The 15720-nt window shown below is 50.0% G+C and overlaps 1 protein-coding gene across 7 annotated transcripts in view; it reads left to right on the forward strand.

Annotated features, from left to right (window-relative positions):
* The window catches only part of CNOT10 (CCR4-NOT transcription complex subunit 10), a 54230-nt gene extending 43794 nt beyond the window's left edge, over positions 1 to 10436 (forward strand). For 4 of the 7 annotated variants that reach the window (XM_058657081.1, XM_004588249.2, XM_004588248.2 and 1 more), the window contains exons 15-19: positions 218 to 348; positions 844 to 879; positions 1077 to 1204; positions 9297 to 9372; positions 10175 to 10436. In XM_058657081.1, the coding sequence (XP_058513064.1) occupies positions 218 to 348; positions 844 to 879; positions 1077 to 1204; positions 9297 to 9372; positions 10175 to 10329 (526 nt within the window). In that variant the 3' untranslated portion in view covers positions 10330 to 10436. The remainder of the gene's footprint in view (positions 1 to 217; positions 349 to 843; positions 880 to 1076; positions 1205 to 9296; positions 9373 to 10174) is intronic. The other 3 variants (XM_058657083.1, XM_058657082.1, XM_058657080.1) reach the window with 1 other exon arrangement.
* Positions 10437 to 15720: the final 5284 nt, after the last annotated feature.

A 15720-nucleotide genomic window follows, 5' to 3' on the forward strand; every position in this document is an offset into this window, starting at 1 on the left:
CCTGGCTTTGAGCCAGCCCAGCTCCAGCCGCTGTGGCCATGTGAGGAGTGAACCAGCAGATGGCAATCCCTCCCTGTGTCTCTCCTTCTCTCTGTAACTCTGCCTTTCACATGAAAACAAGTCTTTACCCAAAAAATAGTAACATAGTTAATATTCTTGCCCATTGGGTGTTTTTGTAATGAACAGCTTTTCAATTGAGAATCTGTTGTCCTCCTAGGTTTTTGGGCCATCTCTATGCTGCAGAAGCCCTCATCTCTCTCGACAGAATATCTGATGCCATCACTCACCTGAACCCGGAGAATGTCACTGATGTCTCGTTAGGGGTCTCTTCAAATGAGCAGGACCAAGGTGAATGAGGACACATCTGACCACAGCTGGTCCCTGCTTCCACCTGCTGCTATAGTCAGGATGTGTAGAAGTCAGTGTGTGAAATTATTTCCAAAGTAGACCTGGGGGTTGCTTATCCCTTGATACAGCGGTCATTTTTGGAAGACTTATCAGGCTTCTTAGTGTTTAACAATTCATATTGCATCTCTCTCTGTATTTTTTTTTTCCCCTTGGAGTGCTGCTGCAATCCAGGGGGTTATATTCTAGTGTGGCACTCACAGATATGGTTTAAACCATGGCAAAGCTTTTGAGCGGGTGACACTGTGTGGCATTCACTTTCCTGAAGGTGGTGGTAGGCAGGTGCATGCGTATCTCTTACTAGAACCTGCACTGCATGCAAAGGCAATGCGCTGACACATGGCCTCATTTGGATCTCCATTTCATAGAGCAAGATGGGTTTGAGGTTTAATGTGCTCTGCTGTCTGGCCCCTCAGATGTGTCTTCATGTTTTTGTAGGATCAGACAAAGGTGAAAATGAAGCAATGGAATCCTGTAAGTAAGAAGTTGTGTCAGTACTTGACATAGCCTGGCCTGTGCCCTGAAGACTTAAACTAACTGTCTGTGTCCTGCCTTTGTCAGCCTGAGCAGTAGTGCTGTGCTCTCAGTAGCTCCTCGAGGGCGGGAGGGTTGGGTCGCTCCCCGGGCTGTGGCCGGGCCCCTTCACCAGGGTCTCCGCTCTTTCTCCGCAGCCGGGAAGCGGGCTCCTCAGTGCTACCCCAGCTCCGTCAGCTCCGCCAGGACCGTAATGCTCTTCAACCTGGGCAGTGCGTACTGCCTGAGGAGCGAGTACGACAAAGCCCGCAAGTGTCTGCACCAGGTGAGGCTGGGCTGCAGAGGCGACCTTTCTTGGAAAGCGGCCAACAAAGGGCCTGAGGTTTACTATGTCTGTTGTTTTCTGTGAGAGCCATGTGGTACACATTAGAATATTATTTGTCCAGCTTTAAAAATATTTTTGTAGTTTTTTTTTTTTTTTGAAAAGCGGATCAGATTTATGGAGAGAAGGAGAGACAGAAAGATCTTCCATCTGCTGGTTCACTCCCCAAGTAACTACGGTGACCAGAGCTGACCCAGTCTGAAGCCAGGAGCTGCTTCTGGGTCTCCCATGCGGGCACAGGGTCCCAGGGCTAGGGTCGTCCTCCACTACTTACCCAGGCCAGAAGCAGGGAGCTGGATAGGAAGTGGAACAGCCTGAACACAAATCATCGCCCATGTGGGATCCCATTGTGTGTAAGGTAAGGATTTTAGCCATTGAGCCATTGCACTGGACCCTAAAAATATTCTTGCAAGGGAGACATCTGACTAGCCTGATTACTTCCCTAATCCAAAAGGTTGAAAACTGTCCAAATAAGAGGCCACTGAAGTAAACACTGGCTAACACAATGCCTCGGTGAAGTCCTTGCTTGTACTAAGTGAGAAGATAGCTGAGAGGTGCCAGGTGGAAATAACCCGGTGCCCACTGCCCTGTGGCATTGGTGTGCCCTGAGAAAGCTGAGAGGCCTTGGGGCCGCCCACGTGTGCACCAGTACCTGCGGGATGAGCAGTCTGGCAAGAGGCTTTTCCCTGTGCCCTCAAAAAACACCTTTCTGAACGAGTTCAGGGATCCAGTGCTGAGAAACGTGCAACACACTAAAGGAAGCTGCAGGCATTGAATAAAGTAGAGCCGTGCGTCTTCCCGCTAGACAGCTTCTGTCACTCATCCAGACCCACACTCAACTGTGGCCGTGCTCCAGCCCTGCCTGAGCACCCTGTGCAAAGTCAGGAATGCAGAGTAGTAACACTGGTAACACAGAAAAGCTTGCCCCAAAGGGTCCCTTCCCATCCTTGCCCTAGGTGGTGCCAAGCATTGAAACCATGCCTAGAGGGCCTGCTGCAACAGCTCAACTGGCTAATCCTTTACCTGCAAAGCACCATGATCCCATGTGGGTGCTAGTTCGTGTCCCAGCTGCTCCACTTGTATTCAGCTCCCTGCTTGAGGCCTGGGAAAGCAGTAGAAGATGGCCCAAATCTTCCACCCGTGCAGGAGACTCAGAGCAGGCTCTTGGCTTCAGGCTAGCTCAGCTCTGGCCATTGTGGTCGTTCGGGGAATGATCTTTTAAAATAAAAATGAATCACACCTAGACATTGTGTTAGTTGCCAGAAACTTCTGTCTATCGGTGAATTGTTGTGCCTCGAAGTAGCATTGCTTTACCACCGAGAAAACAGCTGCAAGTAACATATTTAGACAATTTGATGGTGTCTGTTTGGCACTTTTGGTCCAAAACGAGGAAAGTTAGAAGTAGTAGCTGTCGAGGAAGGTGTGTGAGAATTCAGAGCTTGAGTTCAGCTGTCTCACTGTTCTTGGTGGCAGAGCTAGGATGTGTAACAGTCCCTGCACCCACCTGGGGTGCCCCCGACCCCAGTCACCCCAATCACCACAGAGACAAAGCTTCTAATCTAAAGTTACAGTGTGTACGCTGCAGCTCAGGTTCTCTGGCAGCAGGTGTCCCTGGCTGTTACACTGGGAAGGACAGGCAGTGTCAGGCCTGGTTCAGGCTCCGAGGGCGTTTTGTTTTGGTCCCCTGGTTTGTAGATTAATCCAGTGGTGGAACTTTGGTTTAATTGGGAGACAGCAGAACAATGACATGTAGAAAGGGAAGGGGCTCAAAGCAGGTTAGCTCTTAGGTTGCCCACACCAGTAACCATGCTGAACAGCCAGTAAGCAGAACGTCATTAACTCTTAGAAACTTAGAGCCTTGAATTCTTACATCTAGGGAAAAAAGCTGCAGGCTGTGATCAAAGAACAGTAAACGTCCTAACCAACTGGAAAGAGAAGGGAATTTAATAACCACAAAATGATGTAAGAATGATCTTATCTATCCTTTAAGTGGAACTAGTAATAAATGTAAGTGATCAGAATTGAAAAAGAAAAAATAAAAAGAATGATCGTATCTAGGGGCCCAGAGCAATGGCTCATAGCTAAACCCTTACCTTCTGAGAGCCAGCTCCCATATGGGCACGCCAGTTCATGTCCCGCCTGCTCCTGCTTCCCACTTAGCTCCCTGCTTGTTTACTGGAGAAGCAGTGGAAGATGGCCCAAAGCCTTGAGACCCTGTACCTGCATGGGAGACCCAAAAGAAGCTCTTGGCTCCTAGCTTCAGGTTAACTTAGCTACAACTATTGCAGCCACTTAGGAAGTGAACCAACAGATGAAAAATCTTTATCTTTGCCTTTCTGTCTCTGGATAAATGTGACGTACCTTTCCAATAAAAATAATTAAAAAAAAAGTTGTCTATAAATCAGATATATGAAAGATTAATTAATTAAAAAAAAATAATGTTGTGTGTATAAAGCTGGGCCTAGAGGCTAGCAATGCGTTGTGGTATCTTAAGCCCCCTCTTAGGATGGCCAAATCCTATATATTAAGTGCTGATTTGATTCCCAATTACTCCACACTTCTTGTGTTCTAAAGATTTATTTATTGGAAAGAGATACAGAGGAAAAGAAAGGTTGATCTTCCATCCACTGGATCACTCCCCTGGTGGCCACAATGTGCAGAGATGGGCCAGATCAAAACCAGGAGACTCATCCAGAACTTGCACGTGGGTTGCAGGGCCCAAGCACTTGGACCGTCCTCTGCTGCTTTCCTAGGTCATCAGCAGGGAGCTGAATCAGAAACAAAGCAGCTGTGACAACAAACTGACACCCTTCTGGGAAGCATGTGTGGGCAGCAATTTAAGCCCCTGCACCCCAGTGCCGACTCCCCAGCTACCTGCTCTATACTTCTGCTCCAGGTTTCTATGAATACACTGGGAGGCAATGGAAAAGGGCCTAAGTTCTTGGCAGCTATGTGGGGGACCCAGATGGAAATTGTGGCTGCTGGCTTGCTTTTTATTTTATTTAAGATTTACTGATTTTTATTGGAAAGGTAGATTTACAGAGAGAAGGAGAGACAGAGATCTGTGTGCTGGTTCACTTCCTGGATGGCTGTAATGGCCAGAGCTGAGCTGATCTGGTGCCAGGAGCCAGGAGCTTCTTCCGGATCTCCCCAGGGTCCCAAGGACCTTGCTGCTTTTCTAGGCCATTAGTATGAAAGTATCAGAAATGGAGCAGCTGGAACACAAACCAGCACCCACATGAGCTCAAGTGAAAAACCAAGGAGTGCGAAATCTCGTTTTCTGAACCAGTGGTTATACCTCAGTGATTTGTCCGGAGACATTTGACTCCTGAGGAGCTTCATAAAGTTGTCGTTTCCGTATGCATTTGTTAGAAGGAACACATACAGAGATCTCTGTTCGCTGGTTCTCTCCTCAGATGTGGCCAACAGCTGAGGCTGGCCAAGCGCAAGCCAGGAGCTCCGTGCTGTGGTGGCAGGGAGCCAGGCACAAGTGCCTCTGCTGCCTGCCAGGGCCTGTGTGAGCAGGCAGCTGCATGCCCAGGGAGCCCAGCGGCTCTGCTGTGGGGTCTGGGAGCCCAGAGCTGCTCTGTGGCTGTGCCACACATCCTGCCTTGCACTGCGGTTGCGTCTTGGGATCTCCTTGTGTCCTCCTTTGATACGGGCTTACATGCATAGGGGCTCATGCCTCCCCTCACCCCACCCTAAGCCCTCCTCTTTTATTTTATTATTTTCAGTATTATAGGCTTAATTTATTGGAATACGAATGTATCATGACATTGCAAGTGTAGAAAAAGGAAAAAGGTCATGTAACTGTAAAAGTATAAATAAAAGTCATAATAATGGGAATTGCTATTTGTGAGTTAAGACGCATACTGTGTACCTGTTTTCTGCCAGCATGCTGATGTCCCAGGTAGAGTTTATAGTTTTGTTTTTCTGTCCATATGTGTTCTGTGTATTATTATCACGTATCAGAAAAAACGTACAACATTTATCTTTTGGGGACTGGCCTATTCAATAAGCAGAATAGTTTCCAGTCTATTTTGTTGAAAAGATAAGATTCCATTTATTTTATGGCTGAATAGTATTCCACGGAGTGTATGTATCACATTTTTTTTTAAGATTTACTTCTTTTTATTGGAAAGACAGATTTACGGAGAGAAGAGTCTCCTGTCCGCTGGTTCACTCCCCAAGTGGCCACAGCGGCCAGAGCTGAGCTAATCCAAAGCCAAGGGCTTCTTCCAGGTCTCCCACATGAGTGCAGGGTCCCAAGGCTTTGTGCTGTCCTCTACTGCTTTCCAAGGCCACAAGCAGAGCTGGGTGGGAAGCGGAGAAACTGGGACACGAACCATCACCTGTAGGAGATCCTGGCACATGTATATTTTCTTTATCCATTAATCTCTTGATGGGCATCTGGGTTGTTTCCATGTCTAGAAACAGCAGTGTTGTGAATTTCACTGGTATAATGCAGAGTTGGCATTCTGTCTTAGATGCAGGTTTCATTTGCTTGAAAATACTCCTAGGTAAGGGATGGCTGGGTCATATGGGAGGTATTTCCAGGTGTCTGAGGAATCCTCTGACTGACTCCCAGAGCAGCTGCTCTAGCTCACATCCCACCAACAGTGGACTAAGGCATCTTCTTCCCTGCATGCTTGCCAGCAGTTATTTTTTGATTTCTATATGTACACCATTCTTACTGGAGTTAGGTAGAATCTTATTGTGATTTTATTTGCATGTTCCTAACTGTTAGAGAACCTGAACATTTTTCATGTGTCTATTAGACTTTTGAATTTCGTTGTTAGAAAAATATCTATCTGGGCCCAGCACAATGGCTGAACTAACTAATCTTTCACGTCCAAACACTGGGACCCTGTATGGTCACTGGTCACCAGTTCATGACCTGGCTGCTCTGCTTGCCATCCGGCTCCCTCTGTGACCTGGGAAAGCAGTCGAGGACAGCCCAAAGCCTTGGGATCTTGCACCTGTATGGGAGACCTGGAAGAAGCTCCTGGCTTTTCAGTTCACCTCAGCTCCGGCTATTGCAGCCATTTAGGGAGTGAATCAGCAGACAGAAGATCTTTCTCCCTGCCTCTCCTTCTCTCTGTTAATTTGACTTTCTAATAAAAATAAGTAAGTCTTTAAAGGGGGAGTGGAAGAAAGAAAAATCTCTGTTCATGTCCTCTGCCCACTGTCTAACTGGGTTGTTTGTTTTGCTGTTGTTACGTTTCTGCAGTTCTTCCTAAACCTTGGATATTAGTCTTCAGTCTCGTGAAATTTGCAAATATTTTCTCCCATTCTGTGGGCCTGTCTGCAGGACCTGCGGTATACAAGCTTCTCATCTTGATATAAGTCCACTTGTTTATTTTTGCTTTGTCTGTGCCTTTTGGGGTCTTTTCCAGGAAGTCTTTGCTTAGACCTCGCTCTTGTAGAGTGTTCCAGATGTCATTTGATAGTGTCAGATTGTAGATTTAGATCTTTGATCCAGTTAGAGTTGCGTTTGGCATGAGAGGCAGGGTAGTAGTCTCACATCTTAACTGATTTCCCGGCATTGTTTGTTGAGGAGGCTAGCCTTGCTCCCCGGCTGGGTTTTGGTTTGTCTGTTCTAGATCGCTTGGTTGTAACTGTGGGTTCACTTCTGGGATTTCTCTTCCATCCCACTGATCTTCAGGTCTGTTTTGTGCTAGCACCAGGCTGTTTAGATTACCACATGTAGTATTTATTGAAGTCTGGCATTGTGATAACTCCGGCTTTATTCATTTTGTTGTTGTTGTTTTAGATTGCCATTTGGGTCTCTTGCATTTCTGAATTCATTTTAGCAGCATTTTTTTTTTTAGCTCTAAGAAGGATGTTGCTGGAATTTTAATTGGATCACATTGAATCTGTAGATTCCTTTTGGTGATGTGGATATTTTTTATTATGTTGATTCTACCAGGCTTAGGACATGGCGAATTTTTCCATGATTCCTCCTCTGTTTGTTTCTGTTACTCTGGGCGAAGCCCGCTGCGTTTGTGTGTCTTCTCTTTGGCACTGCAATAGAGGTTATCGGGTTTTTTTCCTCAGGCAGTTTTATCTTTAAATAACAAAAACTTCTTGCGTTTTTTCAGAAACACTACTTTTTTATGATTTATTAATTTAACTTTAAAATCAGAGTTACAGAGAGAAATTATCAGAGATGGCTGCAACAGCCAGAGCTTAACTAACTAGAAGCTTCTTCCAGGCATCGCACATGGATGAGGGACCCAAGCATCCTGCACGGCTTTCCTGGGATTAGCAGGGAGCTGAATCAGAAAGTGCATCAGCCAGAGTTTGGGAGTTATAATGATATGCCACCGTGCCAGCCCCTGCAGATTTTTTTTTTTCTGGAAACTCTGTCCTTTGCGGGTGTGTGAACAATCTGTTTTGTTCCCTTCCACTGTCCAGTTCCCCATCCATTCTCGGATTTAGACTAGTTCAGTGCGGAACAAGCACCTATTTTCTTTTCGGACCCTAGCAAGAGGCCAGGTCATTGAGTAACCCGGGCTTATTTCTTAAACCAAACCCCGAGATGCTGCGTTGCCGGTATTTTTCTGGTGGAACTAGCAAAATAACGTTCCTGGGCCAGAGTTGGCCGATCCCCTTGGGGAGCCGGACATGCGTGGTCCCTGCGCGTGGCGCGTGCCTGGCCGCTGGTTTGTCCCGGAGTTTTGCAATCTGCCCGCTGGGGACCGGCGCAAAATGGCGCCCGTAGGGGTGTGGCGTTGGAGCGCGTTCCATTCCGCCCCTGCCCACAGGGGCTTGACTGATACGCACTGGCTTGTGTTTGAACCTCGACCTGGCGATTCTGTGATATGAAATGACCTCCTGCCTGTGAAGTAGCCTCCCCTCCTGCGGTCACGGATGTAGGGGAAGAACGATCTAGCCTCTGCGGCGCCACTCAGCTGCCCGAGCAGTTTCCCTGCCGCCAACCTGTCCACACCTGCCTTCTGAAATGGCCCCCTGTCTACCCGTCTCCCACTCAGCCTTCCCTGCCCGGTTTGAGCCCTCTTTACTTGGAGCTCCCTGACGTTCCTTTCTTTTAAGGCACGGTGACCCAGAGAGAGGCACGAGGAGCTTCTTCAGTGTGTACCCTGGATAAACCTCCCCACTCCTGTGGGATGGCTTCCTTAGCTGAGGAAGCGAGAGCCCAAACCTGTAGCCTGCCCCTCCTTTCTGCCAGCCGCTTGTCTGCCCTGCAAGGGTGACATCAGGTCACCCTCAGCCCAAAGCGCTCTAGTCAGGAATGGCTCTCAGTATCTCCACTCAAAACATAATCACGTGGGCCCGGCGCTGTGGCCTAGCAGCTAAAGTCCCTTCCTTGAACGCGCCAGGATCCCATATGGGCGCTGGTTCTAGTCCCAGCAGCGCCGCTTCCCATCCAGCTCCCTTCTTGTGGCCTGGCAAAACAGTTGCGGACGGCCCAAAGCCTTGGGACCCTGCACCCACATGGGAGACCTAGAAGAAGCTCCTGGCTTCAGCTTCGGATTGGCTCAGCTCCAGCCGTTGTGGCCGCTTGGGGGGTGAATCAATGGACGGAAGATCTTCCTCTCTCTCTCTCTCTCTCTCTCTCTCTCTCTCTCTCTTTTTCTTTCCAATAAAAACAAATAAATCTTTAAAAAAAAAAAATGGCCCACGTGCTAGTGGTACATTGCCTCTGAGCTACCATACCGCCTAAATTCTATTCTCACCCCTGACTTGGGCAGTGTGGCGCTACACCCAGGGAGAGCCCCCAGCCAGGGAAGGCCAGTAGGACAGGGCAGCCACACGTGCCCAGGTAAAGCTAGGTCAGTGTGAGCTAGGCAGAGGGAAATGAGCCTTGACTTGTTGGCTGAAAGCGACGGGTCTGGCTTCATCAATGGCTCTCCAGACTGGACAAGGTAGCTGAGGGACATCCTGGCCACATGGCAGTGATCCTGTGGCAACGCTCGGGACTAAGGGGTTGCCTTGGGGACATGTGGGTGGCATCCCTGGGGTGTGTGTCGGGCTGCTGGTTTTCAAGGGTGTCTTTCTGTTTGGAGCAAAGGCGGCATCAGTGATCCACCCTAAGGAGGTGCCACCCGAAGCCATCCTGCTAGCTGTCTATCTGGAGCTGCAGAACGGTGAGTGCTACCCCCGCCCAGCCTGCCTGCCTTCGCAGCACCCCACACTGCCCGCTCACCTGCGTCACACATGGTGCCTGCCAAGTGCCTCTCCGCAGCAGGGAAGTGGGGCAGCTTCCTGTTGGCGAAAGAAGTCTAATTTCTTCTTACCTGCTGGAATCCAGGATTGGAGCTTTTGACAGTTCTAACTAGTCCCCACCAAGGAGCCTTTCCTGTAGGCTGCTGAATGTCTCTAAGAGGAACCTGAGACAGAATGCCTGTGGCACCCCAGGACACTGAATACAAGTGTCATGAATGAGTTTGATACAGTAAGCTAGTTCGCACAGAGCATTGTCTATCTGAACTTACATCCAGGTCATGCCCCTGTGGCATTTTTCACCTGTAGGATGCAGCCTCCTGGAAGAATGGCTAAGGAGGTGTGGATGGGGCAGATGGGAAGGATCAGCCGCTTGTGTTGGTGAAGGAACCCTTACAGGCCCCTCCCTGCGTAACTGAAGGAAGGGGCCAGCCCGCGTTGGCCCCCTGAAGGCCTGAGCAGGGTTAGCACGCGGTCCTGGCCCCTTCTTTGGTGCCACCTGCCCACGTGCCACTGATTGTCCACCTTGGCTGCTCTTCAGCATCACCAGGGAGCTCGTGAAGCACCCTTTGTCCAGGCCGCAGCCAGCATTTCCTGCGATTCCATTGCTCATCCAGGGTTGCGGACCATGCGTCTTCCAAGTTCACCTCTTGGTGCCCCGGCCAGAGGTGGGTGGCCATTGGCCGGGTCTTGTGCTCTGTGTCTAACTGTGAAGTGTCTTCCTAGGTAACACCCAGCTGGCCTTGCAGATCATCAAAAGGAATCAGCTGCTCCCGGCGGTGAAGGTGCATTCCGAGATGAGAAAGAAGGCAGTGTGCCCGCCCACCCACCCGATGCCGCCCATCCAGATGCCAGCTTTTACCACTGTGCAGAGAAAGTGATATTTTGCTTTTGGAGGGGAAAAACTGTTGCCTGAGCCCCTGGGGGTGTACTTACTGGCCTTCTTAGTGTGCATGGCAGAATGAATAAAGACTGATGGTAAAAGGTGCTACTTTGAAGGCCTGATTTTCAGCTCATGTACCCCTGGCTGTTATGTGAGAAGGTTGCTTATATTGAAATTTTTTTGACAAACTCATGTTCCAACTGTATTTCTGCTGATTCTGCCAGTTTATAAATGTTGAGCCTTCTGTGATCTGTACTATAGGCGACATGATCTCGTCGAAACTGGCTTGGGTAGTCTTTATTGCAGATTTAAGCGTGTTTTAGCATCTGTGAATCCATCACAGAATATCAGCTGGAGGTGACATAGGCCATCAGGCCACTCTGATTGGGTTAAGAAGGCAGGATGCCCTTGTGCGCGGTTGGCAGGCACACAGGACTCATAGCGATGGCTTGGGTCACCGCCCTGGCCCTTCAGGCAGAAGCACTGGTTCTGGAGTCTGTTAGCAGGCTCTTCAGTACTCATTGCTGATCCGTTTGGAGATGCAGACAAGAGGGAGGTGCTATAGCTTAGTAGATTATGCCTCCACCTGCAATGCTAGCACTGCACTGGGTATTGGTTTGGCTTCTGGCTGCTCTACTGTCCATCCAGATCCCTGCCAACAAGCCTGAGAAAGCAGTGGGAGATGGCCCAAGCCCTCTTGGCTTTGGACCAGCACAGTTTGGGCCATTGCAGCCATTTGAGGAGTGAATCGACACATGAAGATATCTCTCTTTCTCTCTCTTCCTCCCTTCCCCCCATAAATCTTCCTTTCAAGTGACAATAAATCCTTTAAAATAAAAAGGGTTCACCCCCTTTGCCCTAACCCTCAACCGTTCCCACCCTAATCAACTATGTAAACATTAAAAACTAAGTTTAAAAAAAAAGTAATAGGGCCTGGCATGATAGCATAGCAGTTAAAGTCCTCGCCTTGAACATGCCAGGATCCCATATGGACTCCAGTTCTAATCCCAGCAGCCCCGCTTCCCATCCAGCTCCCTGCTTGTGGCCTGGGAAAATAATTGAGGAGGGCTCAAAGCCTTGGGACCCTGCACCCCAGTGGGAGACGTGAAAGAAGCTCCAGGCTCCTGGCTTTGAATTGGCTCAGCTCCAGCCGTTCCGGCCACTTGGGGAGTAAATCATCAGATGGAAGATCTTCCTCTCCGTCTCGTCTCTTCTCTTCTCTGTATATCTGCCTTTCCAATAAAAATAAATAAATAATGAGAGAAGGGCACTGTGGCATAGTCGGTTAAATCATCGCCTTCAGTGTCCACATCCCATATGGGCACTGGTACGAGTCCTGGCTGCTCTACTTCCCTTCCAGCTCCCTGCTTGTGGTCATGGAGGATGGCCCAAAGCCTTGGGCCCCTGCATTCATGGACACCCAGAAAAAAATTCCTGGCTTCATCCTGTTTGGGGAGTGAACCAGCTGTTGGAAGACTTTGTCTCCTCCTCTGTAACTGCCTTTGAGATTTTTTTTTAAATCTCAAAAATACATTCTTGGCAAATGAACATTACGCAACACATCGAGTTTCTACTCATGCCACACCTGGTCCAAGGACGTTCCTGCAGGCTTATCCGGGCAGACAGCCCATGTTTGACCAAACAGCACCGCAAACCAGTTGGAGACGTTACACTAGAACCCCAGCCTGGCTTCTCATGCCCTACACACAGAGTCAATCACTGACAAGGGAGGATGGAAGGAAATTGCATTTATTCCAAAGCCCAGAGCAGGGGCAGTGGGTAGGGAAGCGCTTGCTTAATTCCCAGGCTCCCAGTGGAGCGGGGGGGGGGGGGGGGGGTGTGAAGGATTTGGAGATTGGAACTGGGGGAGAGATGTCAGTGATCAGCTCATGTCCGGCTTCCTGGTTGGTGCGTGGAGCTCCTGACCACCTTGGATTGGTCAGTGATGCTGTGTTCTTTGAGGGGATTTAGAATAGCCAGGTGGGCTCCAGTGGGTCTGGCTCCAGACCTGGGGGTGTTATAAGAATGTAACAGTTACATTTTGCCTAGACCTTGGGGATTACACGAATGCAACAGTTTCATTCTACCTAGACCTGGAACTCCCCTGCCCAAATCACCCCAGGACAGCACTGGCCATGAGGCACTCCTCAACCCACAGACTCCTTGAGTCGAGATTAGAACCTTGTACGGCCAGCTGGGTTACTCCCTCGAGTCAGTGAATTCCTCTTGAAGGGGGACAGGCAAGGACACCATCTGCTAAGGAAGTGCAGGGCTCCTGGTGTTAAAGGAGTCTCCGGGTTCTGCTCGGTGCTACAGGCTGTGCTCCTATCGGCACTGTTCTAGAACAATATTTGGTGGTGGTTCTGCTCTACACGGGGCCATGGTCTTCAAGGTAGGAGTGGCCCCGGTTCTCAGGGTTTCTGCAGGCTTGTGGAGTGAAAGTTAAAAACAGCGGCTCAGGATGGGTAGGGTAGTGGTTAGTTACCGGTCCCTCTCCGCCCTCCCAAGATCTGCTGGTTCCTGCCTGCGGTAAACAGGGGCACAAAGCCGGCCACAGGCTCCCTCGCCTTCCCCCCTCTCGTTGCACGCCGGCCCGGTTGGGAATGGGGGAAGTTCATTAGCCCCCTCAGCTGGGGCTGAGGGGATCCGTGCGGTGACAAACAATAGCCCTGGAGGATTTAGGGGGATTTGGCCAAGTGTCCCCGCGGGCCACCCCCCTCTCCTCAGCCTCCTCTTAATCCCGACCACATTTCAGACTACTTAGGATCGCATTAAATGTCAAAGCCTGCCGTTTAGGGAAATGTCTACATCTCGCACGAATCGCCCGGCTCGGAAGAAAAGCTACCGGGACCCTTCGCGCGCGCGTTGGGCGCGAGAGGCGCCGCGCTGTGTGGTCCGGCGCGTGAATGGGGTAGTGGGGGGCGGCGCCCCCGGCCTCCCCGCCCAGGAATGCGCGCCTTTCACATGCAGAACGCGGCTCTGGCTTTGTCCCCGCCTCGGCCTCCCGGAGGCTGGCCCGATTGTCCCCGCGGCCTCTGCGGGCGAGATGCCTGCTTCCCCACCACCCCCACCCCAACCCCTGCCCCTGCGCCAAGCACCCCTCCCCCAGCCTGGACGCTCGCACAGGTTCTCCCGGACCTGCACTCGGCGCGTCCCGGGCCCCAGGAGCGTCCCGTCTCCGCAGCGTCCCCAGAGCCGGCCACGCTGTCAAGCACCATGCCCAGTCTGCCAAGATGCCCTCATGCCACCGGACGCCTTCCGTGACTCATTCTTCCACGGCCACGGGGGCGCAGAGTGTGTTTCGCCACATTTTTGCGCGTGCTCCTCGGAGCCGTCAGTGTCACCTGCCCGCGCGAGGCGAGGGGGTCGTCGTGGCACCCGCTCGGTCCCTGGCTACCCTCCGTCGCGCGTCCTTAGATCTGCGGGGCGGACACGGGACTCCACCCCGACCTTTGGGCTCGGTTTCCTGCACTGATGGTGGCGCTTATTCCATTTTCCTTCTATTAATCTCGTTTTATTTAATGTTATCCTTTTATTTACTTTTTTCTTACAAGATTTATTTTTTGTTGGAAAGATCAAATCGCTAGTTTACTCCCCAAGGGGCCCCAATGGCCGGAGCTGAGCCGATCTGAAGCCAGGAACCAGGAGCCTCTTCTGGGTCTCCTACGTGGCTGCAGGGTCCTAAGGCTCTAGACCGTCCTCTTAATTGCTTTCCCAGGCCACAAGCAGGGAGCTGGATGGGAAGTGGAGCCGCCGGGACACCGACCAGCACCCTTATGGGCTCCAGGTGCTTGCAAGGTGAAGATGTAGCCATAGAGCTAAATCCTTATTCACTTCATGTGCACCCCCCATTAATTGATGTATTTCTTTCATTATTCACTTTTGTGTGTTAGAACATTTCGTTTGTAAATTGATTTCGTTACTTTGGTTTTCTTTATTGTGCCTCATTTAATTTCCTTTTATTGAATGTAAATATTTAGTTGACTTGATTTTTCCTCCACCTGTTAAAATGTCATTTTATTTGCAAGTGAGAAGAAAGGGTAGGCAATCTTTTTTTTTTTTTTTTTTTTTTAAGTTCACGTATTTGAAAAGCAGAGTTAATGAGAGAGATCTTTCCACTGGTTCACTCCCCAGATAGCAGTGACGGCCATAGCTGTGCCGGTGTGGTCCAGGTCTCCCACCGGGATACACAAGGACTTGAGTCATCCTCCACTGTTTTTCCAGGCCATTAGCAGGCAGCTGGGACAGAAGCAGAGCTGAGACCAGTGCTGCAGCTGATGGCTTACCTCTACTGTGTCACAATGCTAGCCCCAGGGACCGCTCTGTCCTGGAATGTGTGCACTTTTCTGCCTGCCCCTGACTTTGGAGACAGAACTTTTGGATGAAAACAAACACCTTCTCGGAGTGTTTGTCTCACCTCCCCCACACTGTCAGGGACAAGGTTTTACTTGTGCTAATGAATTCAATGTTATTAATGACTATCCCCCCGCCCCCCAAGGAAAACCGGTCTGGGAGTCAAGGCTTTATTCCCACAGAGGGTGATTGTTCTGGGTGAGGGTGCCTGTGGAAAGGAGGCCAAAGCTCCAGGGCTGCAATTTGAGGTGTGGAGGAAGGCAGGGCAGGCTCCCTGGAGGAGGCGTTACCCACAGGGAAGGGGCTGTGGCAGGTGGACTAAGGTGGTCACACTGCCATCTGGAAAGAGCTGTGCACCCTTGGAGCTGGATCAGGGGACGTTTGGCAGGAAGGGCTAAGTTCTCAACCCCTATGGCTCAGTGGCTCCCATGGGAGGTCCTAGAGGCCGTGACATCCCCATCTCCCCATGCTGGGTACACCAAGGTCTGCGTCTGTGTCACTGAGAGGGACAATGAAACATTTACTCTAAGCTCTCTAAAAAGCAAGGTGCATTGCATTTCCAGGTTTTCACTCATTTTGAAAGCCACCAAGTATAAAGAAAAGTAGTGTATGGAGGTGAGGGAACCAGCCATAAACCTTTGTTTGCATCCCCGTGTGGGCCACAGTTGGAGTCCTGGCTGCTCCGCTTCTCATCCGGCTCCTTCTCAACGTGCCTGGGAAGGCAGCTGAAGATGGCCCAGGTACAATCCTGTAGCAAACCCTGGAAGATGCTCCTGGCTTCAGATTGGCCCAATTCTGGCCATTGTGGCCATTGCGGGAGTGAGCTGGTGAATGGAAGATCTCTTTCTATTTCTCTCTCCCTCTGCGTCATTTTGCCTTTCAAATAAATAAATAAATCTTTAAAAAAGAAAAAACACCCACACACACTAAGGGAGAAAGAGAAGATTGCTCTCAAAGCATATTCAAGCAGAATCCCTGTATTTTTGGTACATTAAAACTTACAGATAATATGCCTTGGTATATAATCTTTTTTTCT

Source organism: Ochotona princeps, chromosome 30 (genome assembly GCF_030435755.1).
Source record: "Ochotona princeps isolate mOchPri1 chromosome 30, mOchPri1.hap1, whole genome shotgun sequence".
In the NCBI taxonomy this organism is placed as follows: domain Eukaryota; kingdom Metazoa; phylum Chordata; class Mammalia; order Lagomorpha; family Ochotonidae; genus Ochotona; species Ochotona princeps.